Consider the following 24,746-nt stretch of genomic DNA (forward strand, 5'->3'; position numbering starts at 1 on the left):
AAGTGAACTACGCTTTATGTCCTACATATATATATATATATATATATATATATATATATATATATATATATATATATATATATATATATATATATATATATATATATATATATATATATATATATATGTACCAGCCGCCGTGATTCGGTGTTTGTGGTCCTATATGGTCCGCTTGCAGCTTACTGATTGGTTGGACCCTTTCTCTTAGGTCCATTATCATGTAGTGATCATCTCACGGCACCGTGATTGGTTGCACTGTGTCCTTGTGTTGGCCTTGTTCTATAGTGTTCGCTCTGTTGAGTGCCCCATGTACTTCCTGGATACCGTTGTGGTAACCAGTCTTTCGAAGCGTTTGCAGCTGGTACCTTGTTCGATCAAAACTAAAAAGACAAAGACAGAAGGATGAATTCACCCGAGAAATCAATTCTAACAATCAACAACAATAACAAATTAAACTTGTATCTGCGGTTATCGAAGACATGCTCTGTACGATAGATGCAGAGATTCTTGCGCCACCATCGGCGAAAACCTAGTCTATTAGGAAAATTATGGCTCTACTGAACACAAACATCACCCTCTTAATCTTTCCGGTCTGCCTAACTCCTCTATTATTGCGTCATTTAGGTCTGAACATCCGATCCTAAAACCTCATCATATCAGCTTTTCTGATGAAAAATGGATCGTTTCACTATTAATTTATACGTTCAAATCATATGTTCGTAGATTTTATGACTGTGTTATGCAACTGATGTAGTTGAAGTTTACGACGTGTTCTTATCAAAGTCAGTGAGCCGTTTTGGAGTGGCCGGGAACGCCTATAACTATCTCCTCCGAGCCCAAAGTTTTTTTGATTTCTTGCCGTTGTTGCGAAGTCAAAGCATGGAAAAACGATTTACCAAATTGGCTTTACTAATGTGCATTCTCCACTTTTCTGGTAGGTATTTTCCAAAGCGTTCAATATCCTGGGTTAGTTTGGACGGGTATAAATACGGAAGTAGAGTTTTGTTAAACACACCTTGTACGATTTAGCAAATCGGCTTTACTAATGTGTATTCTCCACTTTTCTGGTAGGTATTTTCCAAAGCGTTCAATATCCTGGGTTGTAGTTTGGACGGGTATAAATACGGAAGTAGAGTTTTGTTAAACACACCTTGTGTGGTATATTTGTAATATAAGAATTAATACACTGCATGTTTCAATGGCACCGTGTCTTTAAGGAGTATATGGTCAACTTGAATGTGACTTCGAAGATGATTTATGTGGATGGTTACAAAGCCTTGACGATGAATTTGACTGGAGTCGTCACCAAGGTTTTACCAAAACACCACACACAGGTCCTTCTGGAGACCATACTATCGGTGGTAAGTAAATGTTCAACGTCTTCTCCCTTTAATTGAATTGAATTCTGTGTAAGCTTACGATGTGACAGTTGGGGACCGTGGTCATGACTAATCATGTACCAAATAATTATTGAATTTTAATCACCTGTTTTATGTGGAATAAAGAAACAAGTCAAAAGTTTCTCCCCGTTCTTCGTTAATCGATGCACGATGATCACACCACTGAACGGCCTCTTCAAAGTAGTTTGTCATTGTTTCTTTCCGCAGGCGCTAAGTATGATTTTCTTATCTTGTTACTGTTTTGAACGAGCTGTTTACACTGGGAGAAAATCAATATATCCGTATCACGTTTTAATGGTTCTTATCAACTGTGGCTCTGTATAACGCTTCGGGTTTTTTTTACTACTCTGTTCACAGACGGAGGTTACTATGTGTACATAGAAAACAACAACCCACAAGCCCAAGGTGACACGGCCGATTTAATTAGTCCTCCATTTCATTTGGATATCAACAGTACTGTGTGTTTTTCGTTTTGGTAAGTCTGCATAGTCTATAACATTAATAAGGTTGTATTTAGTAGAAAAAGGATCATAATTGTCTTGTTTACTCAACAAACTCTCGGCGTTAACGTTGGGACGACACTAAGCACGTGACTAGCCTTGCTATCTTATCAGTTAAGTTGATAGCAATTTATCTTTAAACTCGTGTCTTTTCAATATTTTCCAAATCACCGCCGCTTCAAAATGTACACAATATGGCCTTATGATTATCGGCTTTATTGTAGAATTTTACAGTAGCGGACACAGTTTCAATGTTATTTGTAATGGTTTGATGGATTTGCCAAATATTTGACACCTAGGTACCACATGCATGGTGCACACATCGGCGAATTGGCTGTGCATTTAGCAGAACGTGAAGGTTCATTGGGTAATCCGTTATGGATCAGACAGGGTACACAAGGATACCAGTGGAAGATGGCACAGATTACAATAAAGAGAACAATTCCTCAAACCAGACACTTGATCTTTAGAGGTACTCACGGTGGTCGTATTCAAGGCGACATAGCTCTTGATGACCTGACTTTCACAGAGGGCGCTTGTCCTCCTCAAGGTAAACAGATCGCAAATGAACATACTAGTGCATGTGACAACAACCCAAACACGATGAAAGCTTGTGATTCATTTTAGGTCTTTTACAGGCATATTAACAACTTTTCCAAAACGAAGCGACAGTTAAAGCTTCTTTCAGAGTAAACCCCCTTCTTCAATTTGAGAACGTGACGTAATGATTTAGTAGAAAATGTTACAACTGGGATACGTGAAGCTGAGACCACAGAAAAGCATTAACAAGCAATTGGTTCCGCCGATTTGTACAGAACAGAGAAAATGAAAATGTTTGGTGGCGACAACGGAATTAATACGTTGAATTCAAACGGAGCACTTCGTACAATAAAATTAACAATGCGTGCAAAATGGTAATTGCAATTACACATCGTCAGCCATACGCCAACCATATTTTTCAGACATGGTATGTGATTTCGAAGACACAGCGTCTCACCTGTGTGGTGGCCGACAGGACAGTAACGAAGATTTTGAATGGTCGATAAGCGGTGGCAGTTTTGGTTCTGGTGTAGATCATACCTATAAAACGACGGCAGGTAATAAAATCGCAATTACATAGTATTACTGGAAGAGAGTAAAGAGCCTTTTACTGTCGATTGTGAACCTTTTCATTTGATCAGACAAGTCAATTGTTATAAGAGAGCGTTTACCTATTGCCCTTTCCCCACAACTTCTGCAAACTTTCATCTTTGTCAGACCGGTAACAATAACACGAGTCTTGATGTAGGAAATAGTAAGTCATAGTTTGTCTAGAAATATCCACGGCTAAGGTTTTTTTCGATGAGTGGAAATAAATCTCAATAAGCATACTGAAGCGCTGGAACGTCTAGTCCCCGAGGCAGACCTCCAAACACAGGGCCGACAATGCAAAGACTGTTTCTCGAGTTGGGTAAACTGGATTACAATTGACGTTTTGATTAATGCAACGTTTTGAATTTGAATGTAATATGGCTTTGACAATCAGCTCGATGTTCAATATCGTTTTTTTCGTGTTTTTGTCCGTCAGGTTATTTTCTTTACGTTCAAGCCGCTGATACAAATACCCAGAAGACAACACGATTTATTACATCGATGGCTAACAACATGACGAGTGACCCATGTCTCGAGTTCTTTTTTAAGGTCACGGGACAAAACATCGGCACATTAAACGTTTATATGGCAAGTGGTACGGGACAGGAAACAATTATCTGGTCAAGAACACCTCAGCTAAATGAAGACTGGATGATCGCACAGGTCAATCTTAACACCACTACAACAACTTTGGCCAATTTCCAGCTTGTTTTTGAAGTCGTTCGGGGCACTGGCAATGCAGGATTTCTTGGTATCGATGACATTCGACTTCTCGAGAAAAAGTGCTCCTCTCTCGGTAAACATGTTTGGATATTCTTGCCGATTAGCCCTGCAGTCTGACTAAATCTCACCCTGTCTAAATCTAAGAAGACCCACGGTCACCGTCAAAGACGCTATGTTTTCTACAAATGTTTACTATCGTATGGATGGACCATAAGCATTCAACCTTGTCTACGATATCATGTATTCTCTCTTAGTAGAGTGGTCACAGGCCTTCTCCTTATATACCATCAATGACAAGTATTTTATGTTACGTTTTATATAAATATCAATGAGACGGTAATTCCAGTATGACATTTAGACATTAATCACGTCTACAATTTATTATCTATAAACGCAGTCCAACAGATGTAATTTGAAATCGTCAACTTCCTGCGTGTACTTTCACCGCTCTGTTGTAAATATGTCTTCATTCTCTGTTAGCGAGCTGCACTTTTGAAGACGGTCTGTGTACTTGGGAGAACACCTATCGCTGGGATGTATTAGACTGGGTTCAGAAACAAGGTGGAACCAGCACTTCGAAAACGGGACCGAGTTTTGATCATACCACAGGCACAAGTAATGGTAAGATAATGAATCGAATTATAAACCTTACAGTTTACTGTCTTGCAAAAGCATGTTTTCCTTACTACAATTGGAATCTTCTGTTTTCTATCGCAGGTACTTATATTTACATAGAGGCATCGAATTCCCTTAGAAACAGCACCGGAGCTCTGTACAGTGAAATACTACCTCGCCAAAACAACGATAGCTGTTTGGAATTCTGGTATCACATGTTTGGTGGCGCCATCGGAGAACTGCAGATCGATCACGTGACTCAAACAAACCTTGCAGTGACTAGACTTTGGACAGTCAGAGGTAACCAGGGTAACGAGTGGAATTACGGAAGAGTTGGTATTAAAAGAAACAAAGATTGCCAGGTAATGAAATCCGATATTTTCCGAACTGATGGGTTTTGAAAGGTTTACTTCAATTTCACTATTTCCGTCATAAAAATCGCTAAAATTTGAATTTGAGGTTGACCGATAATTTGAATGAGGTTTAATGGCTTGACTTTCTAGTGACTTCGCATGGGGCAAATTTAATTAAAATCGGCATTTATCGTTGTTTGGTGCTTCAAAAACCTTAGCAACAAAGTCACTAATGGTACAGTATCTCCAGCTTTTTATACCTTTGTTGTTCACTGAACGATTTTTGTGTAGACTGCTACGCTATGTTCATGATGAAATAGATGCTACAACATAGGGTCTGTAACAGAAACGTGCATCACATCTTCGACATGAATTTAACAACTAGAATTGTTATTGCTCTCAATGTGAGATGTCTATCTGATAGTATCAATTATCTTATCCAAAACATCTAAGACACAAAGTGTCACTATGGTTGTTTCAACGAGGTACGGAGGCTTAGTGAGAATACTAAAGGCAATTATCATAAACTAAATTGTAAACAAACTCGACTGTTGAAGAAGATGTTGCGTAACAATATAGAATATCAATGATTGTTGTCTTTTGGAAGTTATAAACATGTTTTATTCAGCCTATAGAAATGTCAACACATTTTGCTGCTGAAAATGGTGGAATTTATGGAATTTACGGGAAGTGGAAGTGTACAACTGTACGATATTTCTTGCGTAAAAATGTAAAAATGTCACTTTTACAGATCACTGTACATTGCACACACACCCACACACACGTGTTGTGTTGACAAGATGGATACTTGCTATTTATGACATTCAAGATGCTGTTGACAGTGCCGATCGGTGCAAGTATGGGAGGGAGTTATCGTAACTGCGCCAGTTAAACTTTGTTTTTGACAAAAAATTGTTTCATGCACAACACTAGATGCATCACGTCAACATAGCTGCAACATATGACTTTGATTGAGAATATGACGAACACGTTTTCACTCATCAGTCGCCAACGGACCTTGGATACAATATGAAAATTAGCCGTTTTTGGTCCCGTGCGATCTTTGAGCGCAGTTCCAACGCAGGAATCCCTTACAGCTATGAAGAAATTCACCGTATTGATACAAGTTTATTGAAATAACTTAGGTTAGCAATACTATAATAGTGAAAGTGTTGGTAATGAGATAGTGTATGATCCTGTGACGTAATGGTTGTTAATTGTTTCAGATTGTATTTATCGCCATTCGTGGTACAGGACCATCTGGAGATATCGCTTTAGATGACATTCAGCTGACTCAAGGTTATTGTGAAGGTAAGCTTATGCGTAAATAGCTTGTCTAAAACATTAACAATATATCTTGGACTATCATATCTCGTTAGCCTCGAGTGGTGCAACACCATTTTTAGCTCACTTGTTCACACATGTGAGCTGATGTCTTACCGATGTCTGTCTGTCTGTCTGTCTGTCTGTTGACTAAATATCTCAAGAACGCCTGAACAAATTCAAGTGAAATTTAGTAGTCATGCTTATGGTAAGAAGTTATTAGATTTTGGTTAGTGTGGCTTCTATATTTTATGTTCATTTGCATGATTAATGATTTAAGAAAACAGACATACAATTAGAACGGTTTCACAGAATTGGATGACATTTGCTGCAAATATTGACCGCACAATAATTTATCTTCCATGAATGACATAGAGGTATGACATGATACTTAATTGCTAATTTGCATAATGAATGAAGTTTCCTATTAAGGGTTATATATCTTGATTGACTTGACCAAAGTTTGCGAAATATGCTATGTACATTGATGATACTAGGGGAGCGTTCAGTTATTATATATTGCCGGGGGTGGGCCGGCAAAATCTTCCTGTGAATCAGTCAAAATAAGTGAACCCCCTACCCATTGTACCAAAAAATTGATGACCCTCCTTTCAAGATGACAAAAATTTCATGACCCCCCCCCCCCCCCCCCCGCACATTGCTTGAGTAAATTAGCTGCACACACAAACACCTCAGGGGTATGGAGCGATAGAATCCCCCCAAAAAAGAGCTTAGATTTTTTCAAATGACCTTCCTTACAATCTCAAAAGGTGTTAATGCTCAGATTTCCCAATCTTACTTGCTATAATTTTGAAATTACCCCTCAAAGGGGTTGGATTATTGATATCAATATACTTGATTAGATTAGGTTGGTAACAAATGGATGTGTTCGCCAGAAATTGGAGCGAAAATCAATGACATCTCCAGCCATCTGTCAACTGCAAACCAGGATTCTGTTTACAACGAAATGATTCTTCAGGTTGGAACCAATGATCTAAGCAATATGAGCACAACAGAAGCGATAATATCGGACTATAGCAACTTATTAACACTCGCCAAACCATTATGTAATGATCGTGTCACAGTTGTCAGCATTCCGCCACGAACTGACACTCAAGATGTACAAGGGAAAATCGATGAAGTCAATCATGACCTGGCACTGCTCTGCCAACGCGAAGGTGTTACATTCATCGATAATGACTGTACATTCAAATTTCGTAACAATTCTGTAGACAGATCTTTACTGTATCGTGATGGCATCCACTTGAGTGTCAAAGGAATACGGAAAATGCTTGAGAATGCACAACTCGGCCAGATGTTTATCCCCGGTAAATCATTCAATCAATGCAATGAATACTCAAGAATGACCAATGTCAGTAATCGACCAAGGCCTCCGAGACCACACCCAGGTAATCAGCAACCCGTAAGTTATCATCATAGAACAACATCGGTGCTAAAAAAGACAGGTACGAACCCCGCCAGCGAAACAGTAATCAACCGACTGTTAGATGTTTCGACTGTGGTACTCAGGACATGTTAGAACCAGGTGCCCACTGCGTCGGGAGACAGATCAGCGACGTTTCCATTCTAACGTCAAGTGTCACAATTGTGGCGAAGAGGGTCATGTGAGCAGAGTATGCAGACACGGGATTTCAATCACTTGCTGGTCCTGCGGTTATCCCGGTCACAAGGCAAAGGATTGCCCTACAGCATAGGAATTGGGCCAAGAAGAGTGTGCCGTCCAATCTGAAGTCACGAATATTCAACCGTCGTCGCGTAATACGTCTCTGGACAAGTTATATCTACCCTTTCACAATGTCACCACAGGTAAAGGTTTGCGCATTGCTCATTGGAACATACAACACATTACCAACAAGATTGATGAACTACGCCTTTTACTTTGTCATAATAAGAGACCTTTTGATATTCTTATTTTAAGCGAAACTTTTTTAAGTGACTTGAACCAAGACTCCGACTTTGCAATTTCTAATTACGTCATTTGTAGAAAAGACCGTCCTACTGGTATGGGCGGCGGTCTTGTAGCTTACGTAGCCTCTGATGTGCATTTTATACGGAGATTGATCTTGAATCCAATGATGTAGAAGCGATTATCCTCGAGGTAATCATATATCATGCTCGCCCTCTCCTGGTAATGGGTATTTATCGACCACCAAGTTCATTCCTTTGTGTTGACCGCAAAATCGAATCTGTTATTGAGTCGGCTCAACTTGAAAATAAGGAAATGATTGTACTGGGGGTTTTTAATATTAACCTTCTTGCATCGAATGGGAAGAATCACTATTTATACAGATGTATGATGTCATTGAACTTTGAACAACTTGTGAATAGTCCTACCCGGCCGGTTTCTGGTTCTCTTTTAGACCATATCTATGTGAACTATTCCCTTCATATTTCTTCTGTGTGTGTACCTGAAGTAGGTCTCTCTGACCATTACCCTATCTGTGTAATTAGACGCCATAACAGAAATTGTGGTGGTACTGGTGATCATATATATGTTAAGCACAGACAATATCGTAATTTCGTTCCAGATAATTTTACCAGAGACTTGAACTCAGTCTCCTGGCCTTATGTTGACGATATGAATGATATCAACGGCACTTTTAATGAGTGGATTAATTCCTTTAATTCTGTTTGTAACAACCACGCCCCCTACAATGTCAGAAGAGTTAAAGGCTAAAACAGCCACCATGGTTCTCTACACATATTTTAGATCTCATGCACGCTAGGGACTTCAATCTTGTCAAGGCTTCCCGTTCAAACTCGCCTGATGACTGGTTCCTTTACAAATCTCTTAGAAATAAGGTTGTTCACACCATTGCCTCCGAAAAACGTCGTCATTATAAAAATGTTTTTACAGAAAATTCCAGGAATTCTTCGGTTGTGTGGCGTACTGTTAATGAAATACTGTCCCAAGGAAACTCCACATCCCAAAGTCCCCGTATTGTTCACAATGATGTATTGCTCTCTGACAATAAGGCCATCACAAATGCGTTCAATACCCACTTTACAAGTATCGTAAATAGTTATCGCCAAAGTGTTCACACTGAGCCAGACTTTAGTCTGATTAGAGCATGGGTAACTGAACAAATGGATCCTGCCCCTGTCACTTTTCAAATCCCACCTATTTCCTGTAGTTTTGTTATGGATCAACTTTCTTCATTAGATATCAATAAGACCGAGGGAAATGACAACATTTCCCCGAAACTTCTCCAAGTTGGTGCTGCCAGCATTGCTGATTCTGTCACGAAAATATTTAATTTGTCAATTGTAAATGGTTCGTTTCCGAAATGTTTTAAATGTGCTAGAGTTGTACCAGTTCACAAGAGTGGGTCAAAACAACTTTTAAATAACTACAGGCCCATTTCTATTCTGCCTGCTTTATCGAAGATTCTTGAGAGGCATGTTTATAAGAGTTTCTATGATTATCTTCAAACAAACAATCTTTGATCAGCTCGCAGTCTGGTTTTAGACAATTGCCACACTGCACTTCTTAAGCTTACAGATCAACTTTTAAATAATATTGATCTGGGTTTGTATAATGGTTTAATGTTTTTAGATCTATGTAAAGCTTTCGATCTTGTTGATCATCAAATTCTCATTAGAAAGCTTTCTATTTATGGTGTCACTGGTTCCTCTTTAAGCTGGTTTCGATCGTACCTCACTGATAGGAGTCAGTTTACCAGCTTAGGCTGGCAACTACTTAGGGGAGAATCATACTTTACCAATTGTATGTGGAGTACCTCAAGGCTCCATTTTAGGACCACCTTTATTTCTGATTTTCATAAACGACCTTCGTTTATGTCTAAATATGTGTAACTTAGACATGTTTGCTGATGATCAAACTTTATGTGTATCTGGAGATGGTATTGATGAAGTTGAAAAAACAATTCAGGACGATGTGCTACCTATCTCTACCTGGGTTAACAACAATGCGATGTCCATCAATACCACAAAGACAAAGAGTATGATTGTAGCGTCAAACCCGAAGGTTAAAAATTTAAAAGAGTCAAATGTAACAATTAATGTATGTATAAACAACTGTGAGATTACAAATGTTTTCAGTCACAACCTTCTCGGTATTGAAATTGACAGTACTCTAAGTTGGGATAATCATGTAAATAAGTTGTGTAAGAAATTATCTATGAGAATAGGAGTCTTGCAAAGGCTGCGTCCTTTAACTCCTTATAGTGTCCTTATTTTAGTTTACAATGCCACTTTTCTTTCTGTTTTCGATTATTGCTGTACTGTATGGGGAAACACCACAAAGAGTAATTTACAAAGAATTTACAGGCTTCAAAAGAGAGCGGCCAGGGTTATTTTGGTGTTGACATTACAGTTTCTACAACGTACCTTTTCTCTCGCCTTCATTGGCTACCCATTGACTTTCGAATTGATTATTTCATTGTTGTAATGACCTTTAAAATCTTGAATGGGCTTGCACCTGATTACTTACACCAGTTCCGTTATATCTCTGACGTGAGTAATATTACTACCCGTAGTTCTAGTAGCAGGAATTTATACGCTCCAATTTTAAAAACAGCTACTGGACAGAGATCGTTCATTTATCGAGCCACAACGATTTGGAATAATATTCCTATTTCAATCCGAAGTGTTGAAAGACTATCGCAGTTCAAATCTCAATTGCGCAATTTTCTTTTTCAAAAATTTATTAATGAGGGTTCATCACTGGATTAGATGCTTTCGTTGTATCTTTTCTTTTTTTCTGTTGATGTATAATTAATTACTCTGTATTGATTTGTTGCTTTCTTGACGAGGGCTCTGATGTAAATTACAATTCATTTGTAACTCAGATTACCCTCTATAAATAAAGAGTAATAATGATAATAATAATAATGTGAGGAAAATATGAATAATTTTTGTCCAATACAAACTATCGAAATCTGTGTATTTATAGACATTTGATAATTCATTTTAAACTACTTAGTTAGCCTAGGATGGTTAAAGGTTGATATGTGTGCAAGAAATTGGATTTTGAAATTTCACCGAAATGTTGATTCACTATACACTGGAGTCTATGAGAAAACTAAGAATAATTTTTTTACGATGCTAAACTAAATTAATTTGTACTTTTATGGGTGTTTGATAATTGATACAAATGTACTTGATTCAAATAGGGTATTTAAAAGTTCAGATGTGGACAACAATTATGATATTGGAATTTCACCTAAAGTATTATTTAACTTTTCATGGTACTAGTAGTCTCAGTACAGGTAACTGTTAAATAATTTCCCTGACAAAACTTGCTATATCTCTAATATGTAAGTAATAGGAATTGTTCATTGCCCTCAAGTGAGCTTGATTTACAATAAGACAAGCCTCAGAGTTGTCAAGTCAAGATGTTCATGTGACAGATAATTATACTTTTGTTCAGATTTACAGGTGAATAACTTCAGAGAATGAAATCATGCAACGAATCATTTTTATCTCCCAGAATATTTCTGAACACTGTAACTGCTTTTTGACGGACGGATACTTATAAAAATTAAGTGACCCCCTGTGAGCTGTTTGAAGAATACATGACCCTCCACCCTTTGTAGTTTTCAAATTTGAGGTGACCCCCCCCCCCTGGATTTTGCCTGCCCACCCCCGGCCATAATAACTGAACGCTCCCTAGGTTAAAACAATAATGAAAGTCTTTCAGCATTTTCACTGCACCAAATCACTAATTAAACGAACGAAGTATTTTTTGCTTTTAATATGTTCGGTTCTTATTGTTCATGCGTATTTCACTGGACAAAAGTTACTGTCTCGTTCTTATGAATCACTCGAATCATTTTCTTCATAAACTATTTCTTAAAGGACAATAAATAACTGTACAATTAATTAGTCTCTGAATTCCGAGCTACAGAGTAAACTACAAACAGCAGATGACCTTTACTGGACAAGCTCGAGGTGTACGTACGCGCGAAATAACTGTTTTATACCAGTTACTAATATGATCCGTGCATATAATTCGCACGACCTAATGTCTCAGCGATGTCTGTCTGGCTGTGTATTTGTGTGTCGGCTCGTCTGTATGTTGCCACGATATCTCAAGACGGCTTACAAGATCAGAATCAATATATACATTGATTCAGTTTGAGAATTGTAAGAACTGATTAGTTTTGGGAATATGTGGCTTGCATATTTTAAACTAATTTGCATAATTCATGATTATAGAAAAAAAAACGGATAAACATTGACAACGGCTGCACAAAATTTAATGAACATTGCTACAAATGTTCATCACACTAGGATATATCAGCGGTGATAGATACTATAGGATGCCATGTAAGGTTAATTACTAATTTGCATATTTAATGAATTTTTCTAATTACGATAGATATCTGACTTGACTTGATCAAAGTTGACGAAACTTGCTCTGTACATTGGAGCTACTATGATAAAATATTACTAAAGTCAGCATTTTCACTATAGCTACTTTCAAATTTGCATATTTAACGAATTTTTCTAATAATGGATATAGATCTGAATCGACTCAATCAAATTTGATGAAACTTGCCATGAATATTGGAGATACTATGATATAAATTACTGAATTACTGAAATCCATTAAGTATTTACTATGTCTAATTAATAATTTGAATATTAAACGAACTTTTCTAATTAAGGATATAAATCTGAGTGAACTTGATCAAGGTGATTGAACTACTATGTACATTGGAGATACTATGCTATTACATTCATGAATGTTGCGGTAGCGTTTTAGATTAACTAATGACTCACTTGCATATCTAATGAAGTTTCATAATTGGGGATATATATCTGATAAGACTCGATCAATGTTGACGAAACAGGCTATGGTCATTGAAGATACTATGATAATATATCACTGAAAGTCGCTTAGCATTTTTACACCAGCCAGATAATTTGCATATTAAACTGACTTTCCAAATCATGGACATGACTGGAAGGACACTACAAAAGTTTCTAAAACGTACTTTATATATTGATAAGACAATTATGAAGTATTAATGAAATACATTTCGCATTTTTATGTCAGCTAATTATAATTTGCATGTCTAATGAGCTTTCACGATTTGGCATATAAAGCTTGAAGGACATGACCGAAGGCTATTACACTTGGTATATAAAGTGGTGATACAATGACAGCAGTCACAGGAATTAAGTAATTTTATTTTAGCTAATTACCTTTTTCTATACTTAATGATCTTACTTAATGACCTTTTCATTTAATCTGTGGTGAATATTGATCATGATGTTGCTCATAACAGTTTAAATGAAATTGCAAACTTGTGGCAAAAGTTTCAATTTACAGACAACTCAGCATATACAGAAACACGTGAAAATTTTCAGTTCATATCTGCTTTGTAGAAGACATAACGCTCATCAATCACCAAATTCATGATCTGAAGATTTTTTATTTACATGCGCACTACTTTGATGAAAGTTTGTTTTCTTTAATTTCAAACCAACTTGGCGACCCATGACCTCTTAAAGGGATAAAGTCGGCCATTTTCATGAATTTTGTTTGAAACGAGTAGAGACAAAGTCGGCCATTTTTCATGAATTTTGTTTGATACGAGACACTACTTATATTGTTTGACATGTTGAAGGATACTGAATGAATGGGTGACCATGCAAATATTCAGAGAATGAATAAATAGTCATGACTTTTTATTCTTCCTCGCGATGGTTTTATTTATCGTATCTAAAACTGCGGTGGAATATATGCATGTTCACCCGTTCATTCAGTATCATTCAGCATGTCAAGCAGTATAAGTAATGTCTCGTATAAAACAAACTTCATGAAAATGGCCGACTTTGTCCTTTGCCGGTATCTCATATTGCGAACAGAATGACTAAGATGTCCCGATGGGTATATTCTAACCTCTAGAACAAAATAATGTGTCATTATTGTTTTGTGTTGATTTACTCACAAAGTATCGTACTCATGATCGATTCCAGTACTTTATTATTTCCTTTGGCAGTAACGGCAGCAGTAGAAAATTTCGCCGTTTAACGATTCATTCTTCATCTTCTCCTAGAATAATATTGTTATAATAGGTTCGATGCAGCAAATGGCGCTAGTTATGGAATAAATCGAAAAAAGAAACTTCTTAAAAAGCAGTGAGATATTCATCTTAATAAGTTCGTGTTCTTTACAGGTATCCCAGCGTTCGTCGAGCCGACAGCCAGTCCTATCACAGATGACCAGGGATCTAATGGTATGTGTACACTTTACACTGCTTGTTAGTTAATGATACAATATGGACCATTAGACCTTGAGAGGGGGTCGTCAAATTCCGGAAAAATTTGCGTCGCAAACTTGCAGTCATACCATTTTATTTCTAGTGAATATGAATGTATACCTGAAAAGAGTAGAAAAAATTGGACCGATCATGAATGTCATGCAAAATCTAAAAGTACATTTTATTTTCATTTTGGAACCGTAAAAAAACTTGTATATATTATGCATACTGACCATCACTCCTAATATCTAATGTTCAGTAAAAATATTGTGTATTCTTCTATACTGGATATTCGTAAACCCTTGTTGTAAAACCCGTTTGTCCATTGACACTTTCTTTCAGATAGAACTGCTGTGTATAAGATATTAACTATGATCACCAAAATGGGCTTGATTGATTTCGTATCCCCTTTTTCGTAGGTTTGTAGCAACGTTTTGATAACAAGGTACACACTGTACAGCCAAATCAAGAAATGACAAAACGTTGCTGCAATTTCACTGCAAAATGTATCATCAAAATTTAATTTCATATTTTTTTCAGTTGTTGGTATCGTTATCGGCAGTTTGGTTGGCGTAGCTGCGATAGTGGCAGTTATCATCGCTGGAGTCTTCCTGTTTATCAAATACAGAAATACTAAGTGAGTATATCAAGAAACTATTCTTGATAGTAGGACTACCTGAGACAACGGCACAATTGTTATTATTCCATATCATGAAAAAATATTTACGATTGATTTATTGTCATCACATGATTTTGTTACAGATCGATGCAACAAGCTTAAGACATTCATTTTACAAGTATTTGAAACTGTTTCACATTCGTCTTTATCTGGAAAGTACCGCACCAGTCAGAATGGTGTACAATTATGTTCGTTGTATGGGTGTCACAGACTCAAAGTTGCTTAATTCCGACAGTTAGCAGTATTAGCTGTACCTAGAAAACGAGGCCAATAACTGCATCACCCAACGTGTCCATATCTTTGCGTTTTACATAGGAACACTCTGTTGAACGATCGTCGTTTAAAAAATGCATATAAACAAAACTTCAAAACTGGTACTGTATTAATAAGTATGGCATCCTTTAATATAAAAGAAAATTGACGTCACTTTTCTCTTATGGTTTGCTTTCCCAAACAGTTACAATATATTCAAACATGAAGATAAGGTAAGTGACATAAACATATATACGTATACATAGATACATAAATACTTACATACACACATACATACATACATACATACATACATACATACATACATACATACATACATACATACATACATACACACATACATACATACATACATACATACATACATACATACATACATACATACATACATACATACATACATACATACATACATACATACATACATACATACATACATATATACGTACATACGTACATACATACATACATACATACATACATACATACATACATACATACATACACACACACACACACACATATACATACATACATACATACATACATACATACATACATACATACATACATACATACATACATACATACATACATACATACATACATACATACATACATACATACATACATACGTACATATACAAAACACTCGTCTGCCTTGTTGACTTGCATTCATAAATTGCCACGTGATGTATTTAATAATCATGATTTTCCTCTCATTCGCATTAAGCTGTTACTCACGTCTCTACTATGAACATCGAAATCGCAAAACGTTGTGTAATGCGATGACCTGACAAAAAGCTTCTCCCTATTGTTATATTTCAGACTATTTCAGTGAAGAATTTGCCAGACCTGGAGGTAACGGCTACGGAATCAAAATAAACCACAGAGCTCTCAACGTTGCCCTTGAACTACTTTCTTCGGTCATTAACATTATCCTACTTATTATTTTCCGTGTTAATCAATCATTTGATACTAAAACTCCTGTTGTTTGATAATTCCACATATAGAAAACGTTTCCGTTAACTTCGAATGTTAAAGTCGATCCTTCGTCACATTTGACTTGGTTATTACATCTTGGTCTATTTCTGTCTTCACTTTTTGAAATTTTGCTAACTTCCTACACTTGTCACATTTTTTGCTAATATTGTCACGCTAGCATACGCATAGTGAAATGAGTTAATTTTTAAGAAACCTTATATTTCGGCAATAAAACGAATCGTTACTTCAGCTCCACAAACCTTAAGAGAGTGATTGGGTTTTCTGATAATCTTGTAAATCTTTCAAACTATCAAATGTCAACAGGATGATTTAATCAGAAAGCAACATTGAGACTTTCTGAAAGTCGAGCCACTGTCTCTCCATTGGTGGACGCACACTTGGTGCATTAAAGATCCGTTCGTGGAAAACATCTGGGAAATTCAATACATTGATGATCCAGATATGAATTGAAAATGCTCACGTGTTTCAGTATATCTTGTAGTTGTCTGTAATAGTGGGCTGACGTCTTGTTCTTGAACCTTGCCGCTACGTTGTCACAGGAATCCCTTTTCACTATGTCACCACTACCACTTCTACTGGATTCATCACTCATGTTTTCGGCACAGGCAGAAAGTTGATCACTGATATGTTAAGTTGGTTTATGTTGGATACCCAGTAAGTCCACGAGAAAATTTTCAGTATTTTCACAACAGATAAACTTGATCATGACCTATATCACTATTTACCTCTGCATAACTAACTTACTGACTGCGTGGTTATATGCAAAGGACTTGTGTCACAGATTGCAAGTTTTTACAGTATCACAAACTGAGTAATCAAGGAATGACAATTGCTGCTGATGACTTGACAATTATTGCATATACTTTGGCACTGTTATGAAGTTGTATAAGAAAATTTTACCTTGACCTGTCTCCCCTAGCACACGAGACGAAATTTGCAAAGAGATGTTATGCATGGTAACGTTTGCAGACTTAATCATGATAATCATTGCAGTAAACAGTAAAACAAAGAGAGACATTGTCTGTCCCAACACTAAGTTGAGTAGAATGGAGTGGGCTTGTTGTTGAAGGACTGCCATTGCACCACAGTGGAGACACTGTGATTGACAGGACAACATGTATACTAAATAACTGGCAAAGTATCTACCTCTGACGACGGTCTATTGTGTGTCTGGATACTTCTAGCAATAAACCCTGTGTAAGGCGTGTAACATTTGCAGCTCTGCAGTGTACTAGTAGTGTGACGGCCGAAAACTTGGTGGTCAAGAAGGACCATTCGAAATAGAATCTGATGGCAATATATGATGGTAATAACATTATAAATATTCACATCCATTTTTATTTCACGTCCCTTCTCTTTTCAGCAGCATACCAGAAGTGATTTCTGACAGTAGATACGCATAGCAAAAGGTCTCGACATTCTTATTTTGCGAAGCCTGTAGACCATGATCAAAATTCAAATGTACATATTGCCTCTGCATAATATGTGCTTTTCAGCATGATACACTAACAAGTATAGTGTAGCTCAAACCGTCCTTAGCAAAAACACTGTAAAAGCAGGTGTCCATTCAACAATACAGAAATTTGTCAGTTTCTCTAAATTTTAAATAAATTAATAAATAAATACTTCAACAAAAGCATACTGAAACTCAACAAATTGTCAAACCATGATTTACTTTAGTTACCTTTGAGAAGGTGCTAATTATCATAAACAAATTATAGCATCTGCTCTAATAACGTGGAACTCTTTCATTTCTACTCGGTATACTTGGATGGAGCTTGCCCTATAGCTGGCTAATTACTAAAACTATCAGTAAGACACTTGAATCGAGTATGTGTTATTGCAGCAACTGTGGGTACACTAATCATACTAACAATATTACAAAGTTGACAGTGTAAACTGAAGGATTTTTTTGCACGGAGACATTTAAGCCCGTCCTTTCAGCACTGAAACTCAAAACCTCTAGACAATTTGGCCTTAGAACTCAGAAACCCGAGAAAATTAATTCGGTCCTACTTTTTCTTGTAAGTCTATTTGTTCACCGGGAACCAAATGATGCTTTTCACCGTTTCATGTACATACGTTCAGATTTCTTTATGGAAAGACAGATTTTGGTCCAAAATTTGTTTCATTATTCGGGGGCATATCAAGACGATGGCATTATGGAGTACCGCAAATATACGTCGCTTTGACGGCTTCCCTTTGACAGTATTGCAATGAAAAACCCTGCCAAAATCAAGTACAATAACACAAACCAGCGATGGAATGTAACAGACGTCTTCCTAATGTGGTCATTAGTTCCGGAAATATAACAAAACACTTGTGGTTTCTGAGTTCTTGGGGCGACTTACTCAAGTACCGGATAAAAATTATCTTAGCCTGTCTTTGTAGTATAATAGACTGTAATGTCACCAGGTTCCTTGGAATCGTTTAAAGGCACTGTTCGCGATCCCTGGAATCGCCTTCGTTCTGGTATGTAAGAGGATTATGGGGGTGTGATAGCCTTGGTGTGATAGCCTTTTGTTTTCCATTGAAATTGTAATCTGGTGGGTAAATTTTCTGATGAGACAATCTGGTGCCAACACATGCCTTTAATTCGAGCATAAGTCAAAACCATGGTTGTTTGATCGCCGTCTGGGTAAGTTTGTACGTGCAGGTAGGTTTGTACTCCGTCATGTCCATGTTCGGTGTAGGGCCTAAATGCTACATGCAGGAAAAATGCCTGACAGGCTTTATAACTAACATGCGAACTGTTAAATGGTTTCACAAGAACGACTCACTCACCTTGTGGATTGGATAGTAGCAGCTGTAAGTTCTCCACTTGTGTTTACACGTCTTTGACTGTCTCCGTCGGAGTCGCGATCACTATAAGCTTGCGCACGAACAGAAGGAACACATTCATGACAGTTTTCCCGCTGCGAAACAATGAATAAATTTTGCATTCGATGCATTCATGTAGTGGACTGCCTTCGCCTCCTCCCATGTCTCGTCTGCACTGTACAAATAAATTTTAGTTTTGTCCCTTTTTTACCGAATTCGGAACTTTTCACGGACTCCAGCACAGACAGTGGTCGCCGCTATCTTGCTTGTACATGTAAGCCGTGGTATCCTGGTAACCAAAGACTCCGTCTGGCACCTGCGCAAACGACGATAACGGCCCTTTAATTTACTCGTCATAGCTTATCATCCACACTTGTCGGGGAATACTGTCATTTCACGGCAAGTTTCGGTCCTAAAATATGTAGGGAGTTGGTTAAGACTGAAATTCATTGCTATTCCCTGCAGCCTGAGTGTAGATTTCCTTTATTTGTGACTTGCAGATTGTATGAGGAAAATGTGTTTTGCTGACCACGTGATGGCAGTTCATAAGGACATTTTTTCAAGAGAGCAAAGAAAACTGCCGAATCACCATTATTTAAATGGTCTTTTGTGCAGAAAGGAATAATGTTGCCATCTTATCTTGAAATCTAGTACTGCGACGCCCCTTTTTAAACATAATTTTCAAAATTACTTCTCATTCAAAGTCTTCTGAGAATGTTTCAAGAAATTGGCAATATTATCAGGATGTTTTCTTACAATTCTACATGCAAAGCAATGGCATTGGCTGATATAGTGCCTCTGCCTCATCGATAATGAAATTGGCCAGGTCAATGACACTTGTTGAAGAGCTCACAAAATGACGATCATGAGGGAGTATGCAAATTTTGAATTCCTAGCTACATTTTGCCAAATTGTGAAAAATTGATCACAGTGACCTACCATAAATCTTTTTTTTCAAAAGTACGATACATATATGACTTAGATGCTGTTCAAAATTAACAATACTGGAATGTTAAAATATTCCATACAAAATTTATCTCTAAAATTTTGGATGTAATTATGGCAAATTTGATAAAAATAAATAATTCTATTTCGTCGCACTTTTTTGTCACTTAAATAAGTGTCTTTACTGTTCAAAGTTTTACTTTTTTATTGTTTACCGATCAAAATCAAGTATGGTGACCCATATTTTTCTTTAATATTTGATTTTATTCTCTCGTGCTAGAATTAAAAAATTCCCGATCCTTTGAAGTCTCCTGGTCTTCCATATCCTCTGTTGCTCTCTGGCCTGTTCTTGTATACAAGTATATTTCACTGTCATGAGCGTCATTTGACCCAAACTCTTCTTCAACTTCAGCAGAGTCCGAGCTATTCTGTCACTGCCGATATGCAGTGACAGTGACACTGCAGTAGCAGGGCAGCTGTATTAACTTTGTTAATTTTGACAATATGTTTTCGTTCAGTTTATACAACTGCCTCCGTGTTCTACTCCCTACAGCATGTTTAAATGTCCAGTATTCAGCATGCAAACGACTTTCAATCAGGACTCTTTTCAATTGTCACCAAATACATATTTATCAACAAACTGAAGTGTGTTTCAGAATGCTGAAGGGAGACAGCAAGAAACTGTATTTGATATATTGCACAGAAATATTGCAAAAATATCGACAGTTGCAGCTTCTGCCTGGAATCTTCTGTTTTCTATCTCAGATACTTACATTTACATAGAGGCATCGAATCCCCTTACAAACAGCACCGGAGCTCTGTACAGTGAAATACTACCGTACTACTTAAATTACCTGGCTACTTTTAGATATAAGGACAACACTGACTACTTCTCAAAAATAAAGATAGCTGTTCGGAGTTCTGGTATCACATGTTTGGTGGCGCCGTCGGGGAACTGCAGATCGATCACGTGACTCAAACAAACCTTGCAGTGACTAGACTTTGGACAGTCAGAGGTAACCAGGGTAACCAGTGGAATTGCGGAAGAGTAGGTATCACAAGAAACAAATATTGCAAGGGAACAAAATCCGATATTTTACGAACTGATGGGTTTTGAAAGGTTCACTTCCATTTCACATAAAAATCGGTAAAATGTGACTTTGAGGTTGACTGATAATTTGAATGAGGTTTAATGGCTTGGCCTTAAAGTGTCTTCGCATGGGACAAATGGATTAAAAATCGGCATTTATCGTTGTTTGGTGTTTCAAAAGCCTTCATTACAAAGTCACTAATGGTACAGTATCTCCAGTTTTTCGATATTGACTCTATGTTCAGTGACAAAAATTATGAATATTCTTCCTTTCTTCCGAAAGTAGAACTCGTGTTGTAATAAACGATCCCTTCTACTTACACAGATAACACCTTGTTAATTAGTCTAGTGGCACCGAAATCCAATGTTTATGTTATCGAGATGGAATGGACACTAAACGACGTTATTCCTGTCTTCTCGAAATGTTACACTAATTTGATGTATGTATTATTTAAGCAATAAAGCACACCCAGTGACGGTATACCACGAGATTTTGACCAGTTCAAGACATATATGCAAGAGCGATAGCGAGTGCATATATGAAGTGAACCGGTCAAAATCGAGTGGTATACCGTCGCTGGGTGTGATTTATTGCTATTATATCATAACAGTATTTTGAAATTCTGGCGTGGAACGTCAAATACGGATTTTGCTCATTGGCAAGCTGAGAGCTCGCGGGTATGCCAGCCGTGGTATATCGCCAATAAACCACGGTTCTTTTCGCGTCCCGACAAATCAGATCGCTGTATTTGGGCCATCAATATATTTTTTCATATAATACAATATATTGGCATAGAGTAAATTCAATCAAATATATCAGAAACCGGTATGTTATCCTTGAAATTGAAACAGTTAGACTTAGAGTTTTTCAAGCGTTCACCAGCTTTTTTCTCTGTTTACTTCTTCGAGGGCCGCAACTGGCTTGTTTACTGTGCATGAAAACGTACAAATCTGAACATCATCAGGACGCCTACTAACAAGTGAAGTTGTTGTACTGACATCAACATATTTGCCGAGTTAAAAGTGTGTTTTCCCTCTCCGAATCTTGTCTTTTGTTTTAGCTTGCGATTGTCGGATATCAGTGAAGAGTTATGGTCGAATCTTTACAGTGTTACATGTATAAATATTAGAGAAACGATTTACACGTCTGTGAAATCGGACATGTACATGAATGCAAACCACTGTTGGAAAAAGGACCTATTGCGACGAACATCACAACAAGTCTCGCAAATGAGAGATATTAAATCAGTTTCGTTTTTTGTTGTTGTTTTTTTTGGGGGGGGGGGGTTACACGAATCGCCAATTTCTTCGTTTCTCGGTGGATATCTATACGATTACATGAAGGGTTTCGCAGTCACTGTGACATTTTGCTAAGCAGGAATGGTCATCTTGGTTTGCCGTCAATCTCATTTTGGAAATGTCCACTTAGGCGAGAAATAACGAGAAGCTCGAGAATGAATATGAAGATTGGCCAGACGAGGAGAGGGTAAAGTGAGACGTGCTGGTTTAACTATGTCGGAAGCACAGTCGGTCACTACAGTTGTAAAAACGTCGTCATGCAATCGGTCAATTGATACTTTATCACGCGAACGGGCTTTCCTTTCTCCTGGTGATGATGAAGCTTGTGATGAAACTGACAAAACGACGACGACATGACGACGACGACGATTATGATGATGATGACGACGACGACGACGACATGATGATGATGATGATGATGATGAGAAGGAGGAGGAGGAGGAGGAGGTGGATGTTAATACAAATGTAAATAAAAACATCAAGTGTGAAATGAACTCTTGTCAAGGAAAGATTCAACATAAAATGATTCACAATATTACTATTTTTCTTTGAACTCGAAGCTAAAATTGAATGCTAGCTGCCTTGTGGATGAATTTTAAAGAAAAATTATGGGCCATTGTGATAATAACGCTTTGTCCAAGATAATATTGTGCTCTCAATAAAGGACTTTGTAGATGTTCATAGAAGCACAGAGGATTAGGCGTGTACAGGGCTATGGACAATTTCCATGTGAAGACTTCATACAAAAAACAATTCAGTAAGTACCTTTGATATCAGACGTGCAAGATAAATGTCAGGGTGAAGTTAATTATTCCTTTATTATAAGATTAACAAGAATTTTCAGAAAAAAATCCTGATCTTCGGTTTTGAGTGTGACAATCAGGGTAGGCAAATAAAGACATTTATCGTCAGAAAAAAACTGAATATAATTCTAAAGTTTTTTGGCCTACATTCCTTATAAAGCTTTTCTCCCTTTCTTGTAAATTATAAACCTTTCTTTTCGCAAGATAATGTGAATATCAGGAAGGTCGTCAGTATCACGGTGCCTTTGAATGGCCTTAAAAAAAGAAAAATGTAACATAATTTTTCTCGAAAGCATGATGTTTGAAAACATATAATCCGGTAAATTGCTCTGTCTGCTTATAAATTATGTTGCGACGAATAAAGGAGCCATATGTTAGCTTTCGTTGTAAACAAGGAATCAATTGTAGCGAAGTACTTTCTACAACTTTCCACAGTTTTGAACAATACGTTAATAGCCTAGTACACAAACACCTAACAAATCAATATATCCATGGTATATTTTGCTATTGTAAACGGTTTACTATAATTATCGTCCACTATAGTGTTACACGAACATTTTCCAAAATTACTGAAACAACAAAATGAGCATGCAAGGAATTATGTCGCAAGGTAATCGAGTGTTTTAAAACGTATTCCTTGAACTAACAATAAACGAACAACAGCTGTAGGTCAAGAAATTCAAAGTAATGGCTTTTTAGTTTCGTTTAAGCTACCGAAATGCATGTCGGTGAGACATCGGAGCTAGAACCAAATTATATATGGTTTCTTTTTTTTTGCATTCTCAAACGTTTTCGTATGGCGCCCTCTGCGTAGTTTTCTTTACTTCATAAACTTCATAGGTGTATTTCGTTGGCGTCTTCTTTCTACGGTTTTGTTTTTGTCCGATTTCGAGAGACTTGTACTCTGATTGGGACTCTAGTTGCAAAGGTTGATAGAGTTCTGGAGATCCTTTTCCAAAAATCTGCAATAACAACCCTTCGTGTGACTCTGACTTTGACAATGCGTCATGTTCTTTCAAGAGTGGGATGAAATTGACATAAGCAAAGGTGGATTTTTCCTCTTGCTCTGTTACCTGTATCTCTTCAGACTTTTGCACATGCTCAGAGGCAGTTAAGTGCTCTACTCTCGCTGCGTGACGTGCTGCCCTGCTCTTCGCATCACGTTCCAAGTCATATATGAGCTGCGGCATAAAATAAACAGAAGTAATAATTTTCACTTAACCTATCGGTGAACGCGGGTCAAAGTTCTCGCTCTTACAATGAGCATAACGACAGGTTTCAAAATGTATTTTCTTTGTTTGTTTGTTTGTTTGTTTGTTTGTTAAGGTTGCATGCCTCTCGAAAGATCCAGACTTAAAGTTTTACTCGATCTTTCCTCAATAAAGCCTTCAAGCATTCTCTTGCCAAATCAAGAACAAAAATCAGGGGTCGTCGGGCAAAGTTTAGTACTAGAGAAACAAATTACCTACCGTTACCAATATTTGCAATTCAAAATGACAACAATCCCTGTGTTAACTATATATACGGTAAGG

The 24,746-nt window shown here is 37.3% G+C and overlaps 2 protein-coding genes across 4 annotated transcripts in view; one reads left to right on the plus strand and one right to left on the minus strand.

Moving 5' to 3' along the window:
- The first annotated feature begins 580 nt into the window (after nucleotides 1-580).
- Nucleotides 581-16,495, plus strand: LOC139134603 (MAM and LDL-receptor class A domain-containing protein 1-like). Of its 2 annotated transcripts, none has more exons than XM_070701523.1 (13): nucleotides 581-934; nucleotides 1,218-1,361; nucleotides 1,758-1,875; nucleotides 2,200-2,450; nucleotides 2,863-2,997; nucleotides 3,468-3,827; nucleotides 4,235-4,375; nucleotides 4,472-4,731; nucleotides 5,949-6,033; nucleotides 14,217-14,276; nucleotides 14,841-14,937; nucleotides 15,437-15,464; nucleotides 16,081-16,495. In XM_070701523.1, the coding sequence occupies exons 1-13, from the start codon at nucleotides 880-882 to the stop codon at nucleotides 16,135-16,137; spliced, it is 1,791 nt and encodes a 596-aa protein (XP_070557624.1). In that variant the 5' UTR covers nucleotides 581-879; the 3' UTR covers nucleotides 16,138-16,495. The 2 variants fall into 2 exon arrangements, with proteins under 2 accessions (XP_070557624.1, XP_070557625.1); XM_070701524.1 differs by lacking the exon at nucleotides 581-934 and adding an exon at nucleotides 953-1,067.
- A 6,709-nt stretch (nucleotides 16,496-23,204) lies between these two features.
- The window catches only part of LOC139134592 (plexin-B-like), a 27,670-nt gene continuing 26,128 nt past the window's right edge, over nucleotides 23,205-24,746 (minus strand). For both annotated transcript variants that reach the window (XM_070701505.1, XM_070701506.1), the window contains one exon: nucleotides 23,205-24,395. In XM_070701505.1, the coding sequence (XP_070557606.1) occupies nucleotides 23,997-24,395 (399 nt within the window). In that variant the 3' untranslated portion in view covers nucleotides 23,205-23,996. The remainder of the gene's footprint in view (nucleotides 24,396-24,746) is intronic.

Source organism: Ptychodera flava, chromosome 6 (assembly GCF_041260155.1).
Source record: "Ptychodera flava strain L36383 chromosome 6, AS_Pfla_20210202, whole genome shotgun sequence".
Classification (NCBI taxonomy): domain Eukaryota; kingdom Metazoa; phylum Hemichordata; class Enteropneusta; family Ptychoderidae; genus Ptychodera; species Ptychodera flava.

Coding starts and splice junctions, on each gene's coding strand:
- LOC139134603 (XM_070701523.1), top strand. CDS start 880: ATGGAAAAACGATTTACCAAATTGGCTTTACTAATGTGCATTCTCCAC. Junction 14,938..15,436: donor ATCAAATACAGAAATACTAA/GTGAGTATATCA, acceptor TTTCCCAAACAG/TTACAATATATTCAAACATG. Junction 15,465..16,080: donor TATTCAAACATGAAGATAAG/GTAAGTGACATA, acceptor GTTATATTTCAG/ACTATTTCAGTGAAGAATTT.